Here is a 21043-nt window from a genome sequence, read left to right as displayed (position 1 = left end):
GTTTTTTTCAGGAGTAAGTTCCTATTCTATGATTTACTTGTATCCCGATTTGTAAACGGGCCTTGACATATATTACCAGCTAGGTTTTCATCGAGATATGGAGCGAATATTAATGCGTAATAAACGCTAGTAACTTTCTGGCTGATGAGGCTGAAAGGAAGCGGAATTTAAAATATAATACAAGTAATAAAGGGTATAAAACGGCTAAACCAACCTGTCTCCATATAAATTATCATGGCTTACTCCCTCTGCGTAATTAAGAATACAATATTGTCAAATACAAATCTAATCTATGCGAATCTTATTGTTAACATACACAGACTTAAAAATGTAAAACATTGTATAATTATCTTATGTGTCCGCAATGCGGATACTACGCTAAGGTCTTTCAACTGCTGTTTGATTATCCGGCTACAGGCAGTGTGTCTTCCATTATTTTATTGGTACACTGGAATAAGGTTTGATGACCTACACAATTTGTATCATTTGAGTTTTGGCGTAATTGTCATATCAGAAGTGCGTTGAATCTTGTTACAGCTAATGTAATGCATCCAAATGTTTAAGTCAGTACGGTAGTCAAATGCATCGGCGTGTCATTTACGGACAACATGTGATATTACACGTCCCTATATGCTAAATAGGGGAACATTATCTCAACTAATAACCCGTACATGAGCTGCGTGTTTATGCGCAATTACGTGCTTAATATGCATTTGTTAAAGAAAAGGGTTCACGTCAACACATTTTCAATCATTTTGTCACAATGTTGTATTAAGATAGCAAACACTTTATGCGCAATTGTTTCTAAATCATGAAGTCAATTTTGTGAACCAAATGGTTATTTGTAAATATATGTTTAAAATAAATCTGAGTGTGTAATTTATTCTTATTTACAATTATTGTGTAAAGGTGTTCGTGGAATTACTGGATATTTAGCCGTATTATTATTTCCATTCATATTAAAATATAAAAAAAAGGAAACACAAACAATGTCTGACCCTGTAAATTCATTTCACGTCTTGGACTACGTTGCTATGGGATTGTTTTTTCTCGTTTGCACCGGGATCGGCGTCTACTATGGATGTTATAAGAAGCAGAAGACGACGGAGGAATATCTCCTTGGTGGCAGACGCATGCATCTAATTCCGGTTGCGATATCACTATTGGTTACATACCAGTCGGCGATTTCCGTGCTCGGAGTGCCATTAGAGACTTATGTGTACAACACGATGAGTTATTACATGGTGGTCGCCATCATGATTGCCCACGCCATTCAGGGATTCTTTATTGTGCCACTTGTATATCCTTTGGGTATCAGCAGTTCGTACGAGGTAGGCCATATGCCTTTAGATACCTTCGTAAAGATTCTCAAGTAGCCAGTTTTTTTTATATCAAATACATGTACTTACAACGCAAATAATAAACGCTCACACATAATAAATAAATGCATTTGAACTTTGCTTAATCAAACCAGATAAAAATATTAGCTCTTTTACATGTTTGGCAGATGTATTTGCAAATCGTAATCGCAGGATCATGTATAAACAAGAAAAAGTAATATATGTGTTTACTTTTGTCATTTTAATGACAATACGACAAAGTAATGTGTTCCCAGAGAGTGAACGATCAAATTCACAAACTACTGAAATAAACCTTGAAGAATAATTGTATTGCGGGTTAAGCTGTAGTTATCTTGTGGATTATAATCAGCATGATTACAAAACGACCGTTTCATTTATATAGTGTATTAACCTCTTCCATGTTCTTTTATTTTATCGTATCTATTACTCATTGGGCTTGGTATCAAAAGAATCTTAAAAAATCCATTGTGGTATGTCTTATTCCGAATGAAAGCCAATACATACTTCTTATATTTTCACATATTGCTCTTTGCTTCATTGTTTGGTCTGGTTTTTTTTAAGTACTTCGGTAGAAGATTCAAGTCGAGAGCCGTACAGTTACTGGGTACTGCAATGGGAATGCTGCAGACGGTAAGTGGAATGACCTCTATCTAAAAAAAAACACGTTTAACCTTGGTCAGACCCAAGCTAAATTTGTGTAACTAATTAAGATATGCTTTAAGTTTAATGCACCAGGCATTCAGGCTGTAAAGCCTCTGTTCAGAAAACAAAGCTTACTTTTTGAGTGAAAATCGAAGGCACAATGCGCAGGGAACATTCGTCACATTAATGGACTTGTTATGATTTGTATTGGGAAATATTGGTCACTGGCCCTGAATAACGGATTGAAACAATAATGTATCTCCGTACATGTGTCTGAAGTTTACTTGTTTCTTTATTGAAATGCTTAATTTGGCGCAGTGTTTATTTACAGCTGATGTATATGGCCATTGTTCTTCTGGCACCTGCTTTGGCACTTGAAGCAGGTTAGCTTGGCTTAAATTCTCATATAACATATACCTATGTTACCTATAACTATACATGTAGTTATTTCTTTAATCAAATCATTGTGTAGTAAATGTATATAGAACATGCTTATAAGGTTATCAATACAAGTGGCTTTGATTCCGTTGAATAATATATGAGTCTGCGATAAACAAACATAAACGTAATATGAGATAGAAGCTATATATCACGTTACAGCTGCCAAACCAAATGAATTCTTTAAAACATATTTTGTTTATTCTAAAGTTTAAGTGGGTGCGTATTTATTTTACTTACCATATATGTTGGATACTGATGTCGTATTATGAATTAATAAGTTGCTGCTTTACTCTAAAGCAAATTTTAACAACATCTTGTTTGAATTTCAATTGTTCATCACAATTTGATAAACTAGAAGTTTATTTTGATAAGCTTGTTTTGCAGGAGTACAGGTACGTCTATATGTTAGACGAGTGGTTAATGTGTTGTTTCTTATTATGTGCATTCAATTATTTTCAGTTGCTGGAATACCATTATGGGTATCCATTGTTGTTGTTGGAATTATTGGCGCCGCATATACTTCAATAGTACGTAATATGCATACAATTGTTTAAGAACATAATGTTGAGATTACCTTAAAGCAAAACTCAAAATTATAAAAGAACTTATAGCTACTAGAAACAAGTTATCTTCTGTAAATGCACACATACGTGCTTTATACGCGAACTCCTGTATTCCTGAGCAGCACAGACGGTATATACATTTTTAATTTATTTAGTCAAATCATATGTACAAGTATTATACATTTCAGGGCGGCATGAAAACCGTCATCTGGACTGACGTGTTTCAGTTCATCATATTGTATGGCGGCCTTATAGTTATACTAGTTTTGGTGGGTAGTTTTTATATGTTAAAAGAAAATGTATAATATGACAAATCGACGTTTCTGATGTGATCAATCATTATTTATTCAATTCGATAACAGGCAAATATGAACATTTGATGAAGTATTTAGCAAGGCATTATGTTTTCGTGTAATATAAATATATTATTTACACGTATATGTTCTAGTTTCAGTATGACGGTTGCTATTATTTGTTAAATGATTTTGTTTACAGGCTCTGATAGAAGTTGGAGGATTTTATAAAGTTTTCGGAGTAGCAATCGATGGTAAAAGAATAGTTTTTGATGAGTAAGTTATCCCACATATACTCGAACATGCATTTGATCGTACTTTGGGTAAGCGCACTTTATTTTAATACCGGAAGACAAAACCTAGCTTTAGATAAACGTTTACAATTGAGATGTAAGAATATATTATTGTAACAAAATGCACAACACGAACAAAACCTGTTATACCAAATTACCTTATAAAACCCCGCAATTTTGAGCAAATCTTTTTAACCATATATTTTCGCTTTAGTTTCGTATCATATATTTGTTATACCCATTTCATATAAAATATATGAATGTCTACATTATGCCAACATTATCGTTCATTGCCATCTAGTGAACAACACTAAATCAAATGTATTACAACATTAAATCGAATGTATTTATTAAATAATGTTAAATAATATTCCTGTGTAATTCATGTATATATTCTCGACCGCATATTATAGAATCAACCCCGATCCGCGAGTGCGGCATACTATCTGGGGTTTACTGTGCGGTGGCGTTTTTAACTGGTTACCAAATTGTTGTAACCAATCGGCAGTACAGCGGATTTCTTCTATGAAGTCAGCTAGAGATGCAAAAATGTAAAACGATTTTCATAAATAAACTGTTTCCGCTAATTTTCTAGTCAATTGTTTTGCAAACACGAACACTAAGTTTACTTAAACCACACACGGGCAAACAAATGCAAATAAATGCTGACATGTATGTATAGACATTCCGCGAGTAATGACGAATGAAAATCACGCTTCAGTGTTGAAAACAAAGGTCTACAACAAATTCATATTTGTTTGTTCTTAAATGGGTTTTTAATAGAAGCTTTAAAGTTGAGACTTTTATACGAAATATTACAATAACACATGATTTAACTTCATCTCTGTTTTTGATGCTCATGTCATCTGGTGCTCAATCGCTTGTTATAACAACACGATTGATCTTCACACAAAACACAGGTATAATTCCGTTAAACATTTTCAGATCCTGCCTTCTCAACGTTCCCTTGCAATTTGTGTACAGTCTAATTCTGACATTAGTGGGCCTGGTAATATACGCCTACTTTGTAGAGAAACAATGTGACCCTTATCTATCTGGGGCCATTAGCAACTACAATCAGGTAATTAATCTCTGTAATAAAGCACCTACTAAGTATCAAATCATTACCAATGAAATTGGTAGTCTCTGTAAATTCAACATTTCAATACAAAGTTTTCAGAAATTTATCTGCGACGGCGAATGAAATATATTTTACTATTTATATCGATTTAAGTAAAATTGATTATGGCTGTACAAGACAAGACGTCTGTGTGTTCGGCTCGCCAAGATGAGAAGAGCGTGTACAAACCAATGACACGCGTTTTCTTACCTGATTTTTATCATGCCAATGCCTGATTGAAATACTTTGTCACGAAAGTTGTTCATTACATTACCCGGGCGTGAAATGTTGCTCATGTTTAGTCTGATGTTTTAGCTGGTGACGTATTGCGTTATAGGTAATGTTCTTTACCACACACGAACTGATCGTTCTATTTGTGTTAAGTCTTACTTTTCACTGTTGCCGTAATTTAACGTAAAGGTGTTCGAAACCTCAGCATGACGTGCCTAGCTGTTTATATTTTGTCCGCTGTTTCAGCTGATGCCGTACTTCGTCATGAAGGTGTTCCACAACGTACCAGGACTTGCTGGCCTGTTCATTGCTGCCTTATTTAGTGGATCTCTCAGGTAGTTTAGAATATCGGACGTGTTATCGGTTTTTCCTTTCCGCAATATATATTTAAAACTACGTTGTATAAATGTCGACGAAAAACTATAGATAATGACACTAATATATAGACATTATCTGTATATGTATCGATTAGTCCGCATTATGAATGCGCGAATTTCCGCTGTACGCTCTTTGATGCCTATTTATTACACAACTCGGCTCAAAACATTTGAAACGCTTTGCTTTTTTCCTATTCCGATTTGGTAAAATAATATATGAATATATTTTACTGATATTATGCTATTTTACTGATATAATGCTAAGGTTATTCACTTGTTTATATAATTAAACAAATTAATACATTCTGTGCGGTCATATATATTGATGAAATAAAAATAGGGATTTTTTCCCAACTCTATCCTGATATAAAGTTATTTTCTTTGGCTTTACTACTCGAACTTAACCTATAGTTGACTATCATTAAATCAAGAAAAGTGTGTGTTGAAGTAACCGCGTAAAAGAACACTTAACAGTTCCAAATCGAAGTCGATTATCCAGGGCGATGAAACCGACTATTTTATTCCGTTTTATGGTTGCACTTCGAAGCAAAACTTGCTTTGGAGATGTCTTATTTTTCGTTGCACGTAACATCAAAAAATCAAATACTGGGAGCGGAAAAGAAACTTCAGCGATTAACTGAGAATTTATACTGATTCTGATTACTGGCGATTTATTTGCATGCGTGAAGCCAACTTTGGAGGTCGCTGTTAATAATTTGTGATATGTCCAATATGTAATATCTATATGATTTCAGCACGCTGTCATCGGGGATCAACTCCATGTCAGCCAACACACTTAAAGACATTCTTCCTAATGTTCTTCGTAATGCACAGCAATACAACCAGACCGTTATTGCCAAAGTCGCATGTAATTCCTCTTAATACATCTGTCTGTTACTGAAATTGTGTATTGATTTCGTCACGTGTATTCTCATATAATATAATATATATAATATTTTGGTGTCATTATACTCTGAACATATATATCATCTGATAAATCATGTGCAATATTAACAACAATACGTATATTACAACAATAAATAACAATTCCTAATACCACAATCGGTATGTATTCAATATTGTCGAAATTGATGAAACTATCTGGTTTAGAAACATTTTCACAAGGAAATTTCAGATATCAATTATGAAAACCATGACACCGTGTTATTTACGTAAATTGTTGAATTGTAATATTACCAAAATAAATGACAACTCCTACTAATACAATCCGTATGTACTCACCAATTTCGAAATTGATGAAAGTATCAGTATAGAACCATTTTCTAATGGATATGTTTTATATCAATTTGGATTACCCTGACAACGTACTTTTAATGTACAATTTGCCATTGTAGCAATGTTGTTCGGAGCTATGGCTGTTGGATTAGCATACTTGGCAAAATCTTTGTCAGGTCCAGTAACACAAGTATGGTTAATTTTATAGTGAGCGATTATTCTACGCATATATTTAAGCAGAAACCACCAAGCATATAAAGATTAAAAGTCCTGCTTTTATGAATATAAATATGCGTAAAGGCATTTTAATGTCAATATATAGTATTTTCAATGCCGCGACTATTTGTTAATTTATTTAAGCTATTGAGCTGATATTCATTTCTCTGATTACTCTTGTATACTAGTTGAAGCTTGTATGCATTTCTGAGTATAGATGTATGTGTTGTAAAGTTTAATTAAGATATTCTCATTATAATTATAATATCTTTAATGCTAATGCTTCCAGAGTAACATTTCATAGTCCCTCTATTGAATGTTAACACATTGGGGGCTGTTTCGCCAAAATTAAATGCACTCACTGCGTGTTATCTGCAGATTGCTATTACGACGTTTGGTGCAGTAGGAGGTCCAATGGCAGGCATATTCTTCCTCGGGGCAGTATTTCCACAGGCTAACTGGATTGTAAGTACCGCCAGGTGTTTCTTACGATTATAATAATTTCTAGATAAAAACTGAAATGTACGAACGCATTGCTATATAATGACGGTCTGTTGAGAGCAAAATGAAAGCATTCAAAGTTCATTATTTCAATTTCTCTGCAGCTCAAATTGTTAGCGTAAACTTCGTGTTACAATATCTGAAAATAAAAAAATCATACACTTTGGTTCCCATGCATGTGCATAAAGTACACTCTAGTGGATAAACGATCGGAGCACTTTTCACAGCTTTTGAAACAATTAAAATCCAACTGCAGGTTTACACATAGCGACTAACATATATACGGATGTTAAAATTGTATTGTTTAAACAAATCTGCATAATATATGCTGTATAATTTTAGATAACAGGTCAATTAGTTTTTTCTCAAAGTGAAACATCGTTTCACTGTTTGTATGTTTGGTAAATGTAAACATATCATGTAACGAATACGTTGAGCTTAACATGTATATGAAGACGACAATATCTCAATGTATTCATAATTCAAAACAAACACCTCGTTCAAGGGTGCATTCTCTGGAGGAATGATCGGTTTGGCCATAAATATGTGGGTTGCTATTGGTTCTGTGATGTATGGTGCCAAGGCAGTGCCGTCCCCTCGCGTCTCCATCGAAGATTGCTCCGTTCTGAATTTCACGGGCATCTTGAGCAATCTTACTTCGACGAGCACACCGACCTTTGCAAATACAACTTGGCTGTATACAACGCAGTAAATGAGAGTTTATGTTTTATTTTTCCCGGCTTTCTTTGTATTAACTAACTAACTAAAATTGAAGTAGGAAGTATTATCAACGTAGAAATAAACGCTTTAATTGCGACTGATTAATGATGCATCATAAATGCGTTTATATCAAATTTATTAATAAATATGGACATGAATAAGACATCAAGAGTATTTGGACCATTGTTGGACTGATAAGGTTATTATCATTATTAGTATTAGTATTATTATGATGATGATGATGATGATGATGATGATGATGATGATGATGATGATGATGATGATGATTATGATGATGATGATGATGATGATGATGATGATGATGATGAAAATGATGATGATGATGATGATGATTTTTTAATGTTGTGTATGTTTTCAAATATGTATGAGAACATAGGAATGCAAATTAGCCGCCTCATGCCGAAAGTTGTATAATGCATCGTGCAACCAGCGTAGCTCCAGGCCCGTCTTGCCATTCAGGCCGCATACGGCATCGGAGCCATTTTCGCATGACACGTGTATATCACTTAATGGCGAAATTGTTTCTTTTAGGATGTCTAAGCATATAGATGGTTCGCAGCTTGCAATTTATGACGTGTCCTATGTTTACTTTGGGCTGATTGGTACAATTATCACAATTGTGAGTGGCATCCTGATTAGCATTTGTACAGGTGAGTAGAATAATCAAAGTTGAAAATAACAAAGTTAACGTACCTATCGGCATATTTACTCTTACATAAAATAGACGTGCAACAAACTAGAGTGGATCTAAACGTAACATGTGCAGGTAAGTAATTCTTATATGCACGAATATATCGACCGTGAAGTGAGGCTAATTCACGCCAATGTTCTAGTTAGTTTGAAACATAGTTTGTGAACATACACGAGACGTTGAAAGTTAAAGTTACTTAGAGACTTTAAACATAATAAGGTGTCAACAAATATTTTTTATCCGGTTATGTGAGCATACAATTGGGAATGTATGTATTGTTGTTGAGAAATTAGACTTTGAAAAGAAATCAGTTATATATTGTTCAACATATGTTTGAATGGCAAAGCTTTTTTTAACCAAAAGCCTTGAAAAATGTCTATCAATTTAAATTCAAAGGGTATGTTTGTTTATCCGGAACAAACATTATTGTATGCATTATAAAAGAATTTGATTGTTGTACAATACAATATATATCAACCGCCCTCTGTTCGTAAATTGTCGTACCAGATTACACTTTTCGCTTCAAAAATTTGTTTAAAGGAAATGTCGTTTTAACGAAAATTCGGTTAATGCGATAAATGACCTCCCTGGTCAGGCTTTGCAGACTGCGCATGCTCATATAGGGCGACACTTTACGCACATGAATTAACCACCGTTTTCAAATAGCGCGGCTCACGTTTGTTACTTAGGAAGCGCCAGAGGAGATTTAACATGTGATGAGTACATCTTCCCATGCTTGCGGCGTGTCTGGAAAGGCCACCTGATATCATCACAACCGGGAAAATACAAGGCCTACAAAAACGTAATATATATATATATATTAGTCTCTATGCTTTCTTAATGTTTTCTATATGAAAATAATTATATATAAATGCGTTGAAATATTGAGCATATGAAAAACAACAATTGACCTTTGCTGTGTAAAATATGTATGTTTTATTTTGCGCATTATAAAATATGAACATTCATGTACAACAGTTTTAATTGTTTGTGTTTTAGATAAATGTTGAGTTTACTTGCAAATATATTTAGATACTTCATTATGTTTTAGAAGACTAGTGTCATCAACGAGCACGAAATTAATGTGGCACCGATAAAGGCCTTAGAATAAACGTGGTATTGGAATCGTTCCCAAAAACCCAGCCTGAAGTGAGAATAAGTTTTGCTTAACTGTTGTTTGACTCTGTTAACAATGAGAGACTCGGTTACAGACGAAAACGACGGTTTGAGTGTTAAGTCAAATTCCGGTAATTAGGATGTAACATTTATATAGTATATTCTACTGTCAAGGTTTTAATATCAACTGCCGCTGTTTAACTTTTAACTAGAGAAGCGTGCTTTTAATCGATGATTTCAATACCTGTAGTAAAATTGTTTTATCATCATATTGGTTCGTTCTTTTATGTCGATATGTCGTAGCTGATAGGGTTTATTTGCCTTCAAATCACAAATTCGTATTAAGCGATAAATTAAACATCTACAAATGTTTGTTTGTTTTTATTGTCTATAAGTGTATACATTTATGTTAAGATTTGAGTTTAAGATTCTTTCTAAAATGTAAAACTTGTTTATGCTTTATTTGACAGAGATAGTAGATTGTTCATCTACAATGAAATTCAATTTGTTCTCGACTTCGATTGAGTTTAATGTAAAACGAGGGGCATGTGTTATGCTTATGACCACAGCTTATTATTTTGAATATCCTTTAAAATTTAACATCCGCTGTTCGAGTATTTCACTATTGGCACTGTATTGCTAATAATCTAAATATATACCCCGAGTAAAAAAAAATGTAGAAATATTTGATACAAGTCATATCAACCTGAAATATTTTTTTTTAGATATCTTTGCAAAAAAACAATTGAACAGCAACGCACTTTAAATGTAACTGAAACTTTATCTGTCCAGATATAAAAATACTTTTTAACTATTTAAATTGTACTTGCTAATGTTGGTCAACCGTCAGTGCTTTGTGAACTTCATACAAATTGCTATATTTTGTTTAGTTAGATATAAATTACATAAATACTCGGCTTAAGCTTGTACAATATCCCAACAGCTACAATTGCTGAAATATTTGCCATTCACAGACAAATGTTAGTAGATGAATTGATTATAAAACGTACGCGTAATTTAAAACATCAGCATCACTCGTCTGTTACTTTGTATCAATTTGTGTGAAAAAAATTCTATTTAATTTTAATATTTTGTATTTGATGTTTTGTCTTTTACTACTCAACCATTCTCTGTATAACCTGTCAAATTTACAGTTATTTATTGTCTTTTGATGAAAGCACTTTATATATACATGTATTTTTTAATTACTACCTGCAAGTGTAGTAAAGAAACTTGTTAATAAAATTCAGGTTGTTTACGCATAAATTTGATAAACAAATGAACGCAAGTAAATCCAAATGAGCTGTGCTCTTTGAAAATGGGGTGTAATGCATGTGCGACACTTAACTATGCATGTGCGACACTTAACGCCTAATCAGGGACAACACTTTTGTCTGAACTGGATTTTTGAGCACAAGAGTGTTTCTGTGAACAAAAAAAAAACATAAAAGCGGTAAGTGTCGTCCCTGATTACACTGTGCGAACTGCACAGGCTAATCCGGGATGATACTTTTCGTACATGTATTAAATCCCCTTTTCACAGAGCATGTCCCAAATGAATGTTCTAGATATCAAGAGGATAACTCATCACGCGATTAAACAAATAGTGTGTTCTTTGTCCTCCTGACAAATCTCACATGATAAAGCTGGGAAAATTTTTTATATTAAAGATTAGTTTCCGTTTTTTCATAAACCTACTAAAGTTCTCGTGATCCACTTTGATTCTTGTTAATAATGTGTACTCTTTATAAATGTTCTAAATATACAACCAAATAAAAATATCGTCTTGCTTTATGTTTCTAATCAATGGTCTTTTGCAACAAGATCCTTTCGTATTTTACAAACTTTGTCTTTATTCACAACTTAACAATACTGGTAATGCGTTTCCATCAACCATACCTATTCATATTTGTGTGGGGCCAATCCTGAACGTTTTTTAAAAATAGTGCTTTTTTGCTGAATTTGAGCATATCAACAAACTTCACATGTTAGTTTGCAATTACATGTATGTATGCTTCATTTGCTCATATTTGCTAATTCAACTTAAAAGTAACAAAATTGCTTAGCTTAGAACATAACCGTTTATATATATTGGAAAGAATGCAAGACTACAACACGACAAATTAAAGTTTCGTTCTTGAAAATGATTTTGCATTAAGCTCATTTTGTTTGTCGTTAATGTTGGCTAGTTGTTGTTGTTTTTTTCACTCTCAAACTCTTCAATTTCGTAAATAAATAATAACAAATAAATAATTAAAATATATATGACAGTAAATATCATTATTAGAGTAGCTTTCAAGAATAAAATGTTTTTGCCGATCACTTACCCTAATTTGTGGGCCATGTTAGTGAAACAAATACATTTTTGGTCGCCTGTGAATTTAGTATTATGTTACTTTGTTCTGATTGTATCGCATATTATGTATCATCTTTATATAAGCTAAGGTTTTTGTGTTATTTTGTTATACGCACATCAATATGTTTGTCTTTGTAAAAGTTATGTTTTTAATTTTATTTGGCATATTCTAAGTGCTAAAAGAGAGTAAAATTACTATGATATTTACATTGATCCAAGAAGATAATGGTTTATGATTTAAACTAAAATATTACTTTAGAAGAAAGGGTTCCAGAAATTTACCTAAATTAAACGTTTTACACACGAGGAACAAATAATGCTCTCTTGATCAGTAGACGTTTAATTGGGAATGCGCAAATCTAAACCCGTTCTGCAATGATATGGTCTAACTCATTTTACCATGTCTTTTGTAACACTAAAGCCCGGCCTCTCTGTTTATAACTCAGCGCTCGCCCCAAACTGATCTTTTACAAGCTGATCGCACGTCCGAGTAAGTCATTGACTTGACGCTTTTCTAAATCTTTTAAAACACGTTTTAGCTTTTTTTTTCTTACGCTGTCCCTTTACATATTGAATGAACTAATTTTCGCGACTGACACGTGGCCGTTGTTTTCAGATCAAACGTGACTTTCGGATGCACATTTGGAGAAAAATGTTTAAGAATATATTTGGGGAAATATATTAAATGGTTTGGTTTGTAAAAATTTAGCTAGACCGACCACATAAGTGTATGCTTCCTGAAATTGTGTTTGAAACATACACAACATTAAATTGTTAAACAAATCTGTAGTGCTAAGTTTGCACCAATAACAGCGGGAAATACTACATTATGTCGTGTTTTCTGCGAAAAACGGAACATGTGACCATCGAAAATATTCCGATGAACAAAAAATGTTATCAAACACTGGTGAAGTTAATTTCGCATGATCCTGTCGTAGGCGGCCGAACTCTGTAGACCGTTTGACAGACCGACGGTGTTCCGAACGCTGTGAAGCTACATTATGTTAGAACCCAAAGTGAGTCCTACCTTATTAACTTACGTTTACTACACTAACGAAAGTTAGCCTAAGGACGAATTCTGAATTGTAGCAGCTGCAATTGCCATTTTATTTGTTTTTACTCAAAGGTATTCAATTTTGGTGTGTCTCCAGTGTTTTAAAAATACAGAAGCACATTTATCGCACCATTAACCAGCAATAAACGACTTCATTTAACCGCCTGTTTGTTCTTCCAAGACTAAATTCCATTTCTATTAGAGACTCGGGAAAGGTGGTGTAATTACCAAGAACTTTAAATTTATTTACTTAAAGACAAAATTGATCAAATGGCTTTTTCCACAAACCATTTGGCGATCGTTTAATCAAAATAGTTTTGCAAATACATAAGCATATTTAGCGCACCATCAACGAAACATATACCATTAAAACTACATTTTGTGTTTGTTTCGGGATTAAGTCCATATTCTATTATTTACTTTTATCCTGATTTGTAAACGAGCCTTGAAATATATAGCCCACTGGGCTTTCATCGACATATAGAGTGAATATTAATACGAAACTAGTAATTGTCTTGCTTATATGACTGAAAAGTAAGCGGCATTAAAAAAATAATCAAATTAATAAAGGGTATAAAACGACGAAAACAATCTGTCTCGGATTGGACTTTCCCATCTGGACTATCATGGATTACTTCCTCTGCGGAATTGAGAATATAATATTGTCAAATAAAAATCTAATCTATGCGATTGTAAAAATACACCGACTGAAAAATGTAAAACATTGTGTAATTATCTAATGTGTATACAATGCGAGTACTACGCTAAGGTCTTTGAACTGCTGTTGGATTATCCGGCCCAGACAGTGTGTCTGCCATTTTTGAAAGTGGTACACTGAAATAAGGTTTGTTGACCTGCACAATTTAAAAAATTTGAATGTCGACATAATTGGCATATCAGAAATGCGTTGAATCGTGTTACAGCTAAGGTAATGCATCCACATGTTAAAGTCAGTGGGATAGTCAAATATTTAATGTGATCCTACAAAGTAATGCACTGTATATGAATAGAAATGTATATATATACATATCACGTAATACCATAACATGAAATTCGAATTTAACTGTCGACATATTTCAATTAAATTTGGAATCGGCGTTGCATTAGAGAAACATTTGATCTGACACGTCCCTTAATGTTAAGTAGTGGAACACTATCTCAACAAATAAAGTATGCAGGAGCTGTGTGTTTATGCGCAATCATGTGCGAAATATACATTTTTAAACAGAAGCGTTTACGTAAACACACTTCAATCATTTTGTCACATAATCGAAGGTCTTATATCACCTATGCAAAGTAAATGAGTAATAACACCAATCATAAAAATAGTTACATAAAATGAAAGTTCATTCAAGCTACCTCTTTACTTGGGTCTTTACTTGATTTTGTTCGGAGGTCATCGCACGAAAGTAGCACCGTAATGTAATCAGTGAGTCTGGTAGATTTTCCCATCGGTCCAGCATTAACATAATGTTAAACGCGTCTCTTTAATTTAAAATTTAAGTTGATTTTTTTTCAAATTTGTTGTATTCATATACTTGATTTAGCAAAAACTTACATGCTCTCTTGCTTCTAAATCGCGAGGTCAACTTTGTGAACCATATGGTTCTTTGAAAATATTTTTTTTAATAAATCGGAGTGTGTAATTCATTCTCACTTACATTTATTTAAAGGTGTTAGTGAATTACTTGATATCTAGCCGTATTATTATTTCCATTCAGTTTAGAATTTCAAAAAAGGAAACACAAACAATGTCTGACCTTGTTAATTCATTCCATGTCTTGGACTACGTTGCTATGGGATAGTTTTTTCTCGTTTGTACCGGGATCGGCGTCTACTATGGATGTTATAAGAAACAGAAGGCGACAGAGGAATATCTCCTTGGTAGCAGACGCATGCATCTAGTTCCGGTTGCGATATCACTATTGGTTACATACCAGTCGGCGATTTCCGTACTCGGAGTGCCATTGGAGATTTATGTGTACAACACGATGAGTTATTACATGTGGGTCGCCGTCATGATTGCGAACGCCATTCAGTGATACTTGATTATGCCACTTGTATATCCTTTGGGTATCAGCAGTTCGTACGAGGCCATAACCAACCTTTGTATATATGTCTTCCAGTAGCCAGTTTTTATCCAAATACATGTACTTACAGGGCAAATAAGTAACGTTCTAACACAATATATAAATGCATTTGAACTGTGCTTAATATAACCTAAAAAATATTATCTCTTTTGCAAGTTTTTGCAGATTTGTTTGACAATCATTATCGCAGTGTAATGTATAAACGGGTACAAGTAATATCAAACAGTCCACGTTTTACTTTTGAATATGATTAAACGGCAAAGTGAAGTGTTGCGAGACAGTGTAGTATCAACTTCACATAAAACTGAAATAAACTTTGAATACTAATTATAAAGAGGGTTAAGCTGTAGTTACATGTACCTTGTGAATTATAAGACTAATTGAAAAATGACCGTTTCCGTTCGGATAACGTATAGTCTACTTCTCATCGAGATTGGGGTAATATGGAATCTACAAAAGCCATGGTGGTATGTATTTATTCCGAAATGTAGTATACAGTCGAAACTGACCTAACGGCCACCTGAATTTACCGGTCACCTGCAGACAACGGTCAGTCTGGAATCCCCCCGACGAAAAACACTCTATATTACACTTGAATTTAACGGCCACCTGACCATAACGGTCAACGGCCACTATATTCCACTCAAAAATTCATGTTTGACCTGAAATCAACGGTCACGCGTCAGTCGTCTCGAGTCGCGAAAATTAAAAACACAGCACATTATTTGTCCGTCTACTTTGCATTTAAAGCGTCTGAAAGCGGTAATTGTCTATGATATTATAAAAGCGGCCCGCTGCGAGTAAACAAATTATAAGGTGTTGTGGGGGTATCTTCAAAAGAAAATATGTCAGAGTTTATGACTTGTTGCAAGTAATTATCGCTAAATTAAATGACCGCTATTTCTTTGAATTAGAACGGTACAATTACACCGTACTATCGGTTTATGACACCGAATCCGCTTTTTAGACTTTTACGGACGTGAGGTCAACGGAACGTGACAAGCTTTATTTACTGAATAAATGAGATGTATGAGTAAACAATTATACCAGCGTTGATAAAGTCATTGTTTAATTTAACAAGATGAAATTAAATCAATCTAAAAGATATTATTATCTATTATTCAATGTACACGCGTAAGTTAATGCTGTTATTATGCTCTGTTACTGCAATGAGCATCTGTTTTACACTGTATGCAAACGACTGGGTGGGGTAACGACGTAGTTATACTACCAACTGACCAACCTTCTTAAAATTGTGATCCGAATTCAACGGTCACCTGAGACAACGGTCACTTTGATCATTTCCCTTGACTGACCGCTGAATTCAGGTTTGACTGTACTTTATATTGGTAAAGTTTTTTCAAGTAATGTCATATACCAGTCGTGATATTTTAATCTATATAAACTAATAATTGTAAAAAATACGGTATTTCACAACTTTTCTTTTCTTCGTCGTCATGGATGACAGTCCCTTTAAATTTTCACATATTGCACTTTGCTAATATTTGCTTGGTCTGTTTTCTTTTCAGTACTTCCGTAGGAGATTCAAGTCGAGAGCCGTACAGTTACTGGGTACTGTTATGGGAATGCTGCAGATGGTAAGTAGGCTGGGCTCTCATTAATAAATGAGTTTCAACAAGGCCAGAACTAAGCTAAATTTGTTTTTAAAAATTAAGAATTATTTTTTTAGTTAATATATCATGCATCAAATTTGTAACAAAAAATAATAATGTTTCTGAAAATAAAGCTTTAAAGTGAAATTCGAAGGTTCACTGCACAGGAAATTCGTAATATAAGTGAACTTGTTATGAATTGTATCGGCGATATTAATCGTTGGCCCTAAATATATATTCTTACGGATTTAAACAATCATTTCTCTCCGAACAAAATGTGTCTGAAGTTTGCTTATTCCAATTTTGAAATAATTTATTGCGCGCATTATTTACTTATAGCTGATATATATGGCCATTGTTCTTCTTGCACCTGCTTTGGCACTTGAAGCAGGTAAGTTTCTCTTAAATTCTCATATAACATATAACTATGTTGACGAATAATTTCTTCCTGTAGTTGTTTCTGCATCGACCATTGTTTAGTAAATGTGTATAAAAGTTATCAATACAAGTGTCATTGATTCCGTCAAATCTGAATTGAGTCGGTCATCAACAAACATAAACGAACTTTGTTATAGAAGCTATATATCACGTTAAAGCTGCAAAACCAACGAATTCCGCAATGCATTTAAGTAATATTTCCGTCTACAGTAGGGTTATGAACAACACGTATATTCTGGAGTTTAAGTTTGTGTGTTTTTATTGTTCTTTCCATAATTTTTGGATACTGCTGTCTTCTGATGAATTAATAAGTTGTTGCTTTACACTAAAGCAAAGTTTAACAACAATCTTGTTTGAATTTCATTTGTTCATCACAGTTGGATAAACGAGAAGTTTACTTTGCTAAGCTTGGTTTGCAGGAGGACAAGTACACTACGTCTAGCGCGATTTCTGCCATCCACATCGCATCACCGTGATTCAGCCCAGAGTGAACAATTACTATCTCACCACGATACACCATTGAAGACGGTGATTTCGCGTGGCGAATTGCGGTGTCAGTCTCTGCGTTATCGGGAAATTGATCTCACGGTGGACCACCATGATCGCGGTGAACCACCGCGGCCTAGGTGGCTCGCTGTGAAATACAGGTAAATGTGAATGAATATGTAAAAATCGATATTGCAGACCGTATAATTTTTGCCAAGTTCTTGAATGTTTTGTTACATTTTTATGTACATTTGTAAACATTGTAACTTGATTGTTAAAAATCGTCATTCTTTTCTATTGTTTACCATCGTTCCAGAATCATTTGACATGTCGTACATCGAGCGTGATGTATTTTATGTTTTGTTTCTACAGATATCATTTAGAGTATCAAACATTTTCTTCTATTCTTGGATTATTTACCTTCGATGCCTCAATCTAAGGGTATTTCAACCGCTACCGATGAAACATGTTTGACATATCTGAATCCTGGAACCACATTTTTTAAGCTGATTCGATTAAACTTGGTGTGAAGTTTTTAGTCTAAATCGGGAATATGCCCGTCATTTCAGATTGTTCGTCCGATTAAAATAACTAGATAATGTGATAACTGAAACAGAATTTAATCAATGAAGATTGTGTATGACAGTTAAAAGAAGATCATATGGCAAATAATTACTTTATCTCAAATTGTTTGTGCTTCCAAAAACGTGGTTTCTATGGTTACATGAACAATTGAAGACTAGAATGCGTACGATTAAAAAACTAGAGAAATAACGATAGGCTGATGAATGTGCTTTTTGACGATGCTGGAACAGCAGCGTCCAAGGTTTGATTATCACCTAAAAAAAATTCACAATGGCCATCTATGTAAAAGACCGAGCCAGTCCGATTGAGATAACTCGATTTTTCAGTTACTTCCCTTGGGCATACGCCACTGCGTAGGATCCTAGCATTGATAACATTCTCCTAGCAGAGTTGTCGTTCGTGTTTCAACATTCAACAATGGCCGCCTTAATGAGAGTTTCGATTAAAAACTTTCTTACTGCATACATTGGCTTGTTTCGCTATTTAGAAGCTGTCATTTAGGATATATGAATTATTTATTCACTAAATCTCCGCTCATGACAACAATAGTTGGAATTAAATCGACCTCATATTTATAGGAGTAATACTCGATGTGAATGAAGGACTTTCTGGTCTCTGGATCGTAACAGCTTGACACGACAAAACTGGCATACTGATTACTGGTATTTTTAGTTATCAATATAAGTCACATTGTGCTTTATAAATTGTATTCGAGCATTTTGCGACTTATTGAATGACTATGATACCCGATATCAACATTTCATCGGGGATTTGCAGATCACCAAGCTGTCCTGAGATTCAACATTGATTTCAAACTTTTACTGGTTAGTACTCTTTCTTAGTGTTAGTACATTTTATCATTTTAAAGTTAAATGAACTGTGTCACAGTAAAAGAGACATTAACCCTTTCAGTGCGTGACCGAATTTTAAAGGCCTTTGCAAACAGTTTGGTTCCAGATGAGACGCCACAGAACGTGGCGTCTCATCTGGATCCAAACTGTTTGTTATTTTGATAGTATTCTTTGAAAAAAAATGAAGAAAATGCTTATTTTACAAATTCAGCAGACGACATTTAAGCAGACGACAAATTTCCCAGCATGCAAAGGGCTAAGGCGATTGTGGCCAGTTTGGATCTAGATCAGCCAGCAGTCGCTTGAAAGCTGTTTGCTTAAAAGCGTTTTTCTGACAATAACAAATAATTTATTTGGATACTGATTTGACTGCGCTTTTCCTGTGACCTGGCTCAAATAACAGAATTGTCATTAATCAAATTATTTATTTCGAACATTAATCAATTGCTTTTCTTGTCCCTCGGGATCAATGACTCCAGCACTTTCCTGTTGAGAATTGAATACTGCTAAAGGCGATGCTAGGGGGCGTGAGAGATGTTGCACCTTCCAGTATCGCTCGATTGTTCATTGTCAGCTCGGGTACTACGTACATGTACCCCGGGTACTCTTAAGTATACTTACATGTATCCCGGGTAAGATAAATATACTAAAATGTACCCGGGAAATTTAACCCTAAATCAGTCGCTGTCGACTATTTTTTGTAATAATTATATATACACATTTATGTCAATTTTCTGAAGAATGCCCTCTATATTATCGGAACACATACTCAAAAAGCGTGTTGATGCAGTGTTTTTTGAAGAGAAGTGTGTTTAAGATAATCGGTTGCGCGTTTTACGACATCGGATTTTGGGCGCGAATACAACTCGGGTACAGTCTAATATGGACCGAGTACAATTACGTTTATTTACCGTACCTGGGGTACATGTAAGTATACTTAGAGTACCCAGGGTACATGTAAATATACTTAAGAGTACCCGGGGTACATGTAAGTAGTACCAGAGCCGACAATGACCAATCAAGCTCCATTATCCGTCATGAACCGACTAAAAAAACCGAGTCGGCAATATTTGACTTAATTTTTGGTTTGGTTGCTCTCGAGGGATCGAAAATTTCAGAATCTTCCTAAAAGCCCTACGGGTTCGATCCCCAGAAGCGACATTGAAAACTAGCATACTTTGTTATCTAAAAGGTTGCTAAACCTGATATACAATGATAATGTGAATTTTCTCTCACATGATGTTCATCAGTCATATTATATAAAAACTTACAGCAGTAGTAAACAACTGGACAATAATTAATGAACGCATCTTTCATTTGTCTTTGACACTTTGATTTTGACATGGCCTAGATTTAAATATGTGACTGGACTTTACCAGCACTCTTGTAACAGAGCTAAAGTTTAAATGTACCATTGAAGATCGCCTAAATCCAGATTTGCTATTATAGACGTGTGGAAAGTTTTAAGGGTGTGACAAGTAAGCAAAAATTGGTCATTACCCAGAGGCCACAACTGTTCTATGACTGTATTAAAACAAGAAAAATCAGTGCCTGATTTAGATTTTCTTAGTTTAATAAAAACTAATTTCATAAGCCTGGTAACAGTTTAACGGTAATGCTACCAATGTGTCACACCAGGGCTTTGAATTTGAAATCTAGGACATGCATGGTAATTTCTTCATGAAATCAGGACACAAAATTGTATTTTAAGTCCTTAATTGACCTGGCTATAGTTCTCAGATTATTAT

At 34.3% G+C, this 21043-nt stretch overlaps 1 protein-coding gene across 1 annotated transcript; it reads left to right on the top strand.

The window, feature by feature from the left end:
• Positions 1-771: 771 nt before the first annotated feature.
• On the top strand, positions 772-11590 carry LOC127874657 (sodium-coupled monocarboxylate transporter 1-like). Its single transcript, XM_052419134.1, has 16 exons — positions 772-1331; positions 1923-1991; positions 2335-2386; positions 2904-2971; positions 3196-3276; positions 3503-3576; positions 4007-4144; positions 4539-4674; positions 5191-5279; positions 6077-6189; positions 6677-6747; positions 7152-7238; positions 7780-7982; positions 8547-8665; positions 9396-9508; positions 9758-11590. The coding sequence occupies exons 1-16, from the start codon at positions 990-992 to the stop codon at positions 9815-9817; spliced, it is 1815 nt and encodes a 604-aa protein (XP_052275094.1). The 5' UTR covers positions 772-989; the 3' UTR covers positions 9818-11590.
• The last annotated feature ends 9453 nt before the right edge of the window (positions 11591-21043 follow it).

Source organism: Dreissena polymorpha, chromosome 3 (assembly GCF_020536995.1).
Source record: "Dreissena polymorpha isolate Duluth1 chromosome 3, UMN_Dpol_1.0, whole genome shotgun sequence".
NCBI classification, from domain to species: Eukaryota; Metazoa; Mollusca; class Bivalvia; order Myida; family Dreissenidae; genus Dreissena; species Dreissena polymorpha.
Note: the sequence above shows the minus strand (reverse complement) of the source record. Positions and strands in the feature narration are given on the sequence as shown.

Bases quoted from the DNA above. Each gene is read 5' to 3' on its own strand.
- LOC127874657 (XM_052419134.1), top strand. From the start codon at position 990: ATGTCTGACCCTGTAAATTCATTTCACGTCTTGGACTACGTTGCTATG. The intron at 2,387-2,903 runs GTTAGCTTGGCT...AATTATTTTCAG, and splicing joins TGCTTTGGCACTTGAAGCAG to TTGCTGGAATACCATTATGG. The intron at 7,983-8,546 runs GTAAATGAGAGT...TGTTTCTTTTAG, and splicing joins ACTTGGCTGTATACAACGCA to GATGTCTAAGCATATAGATG.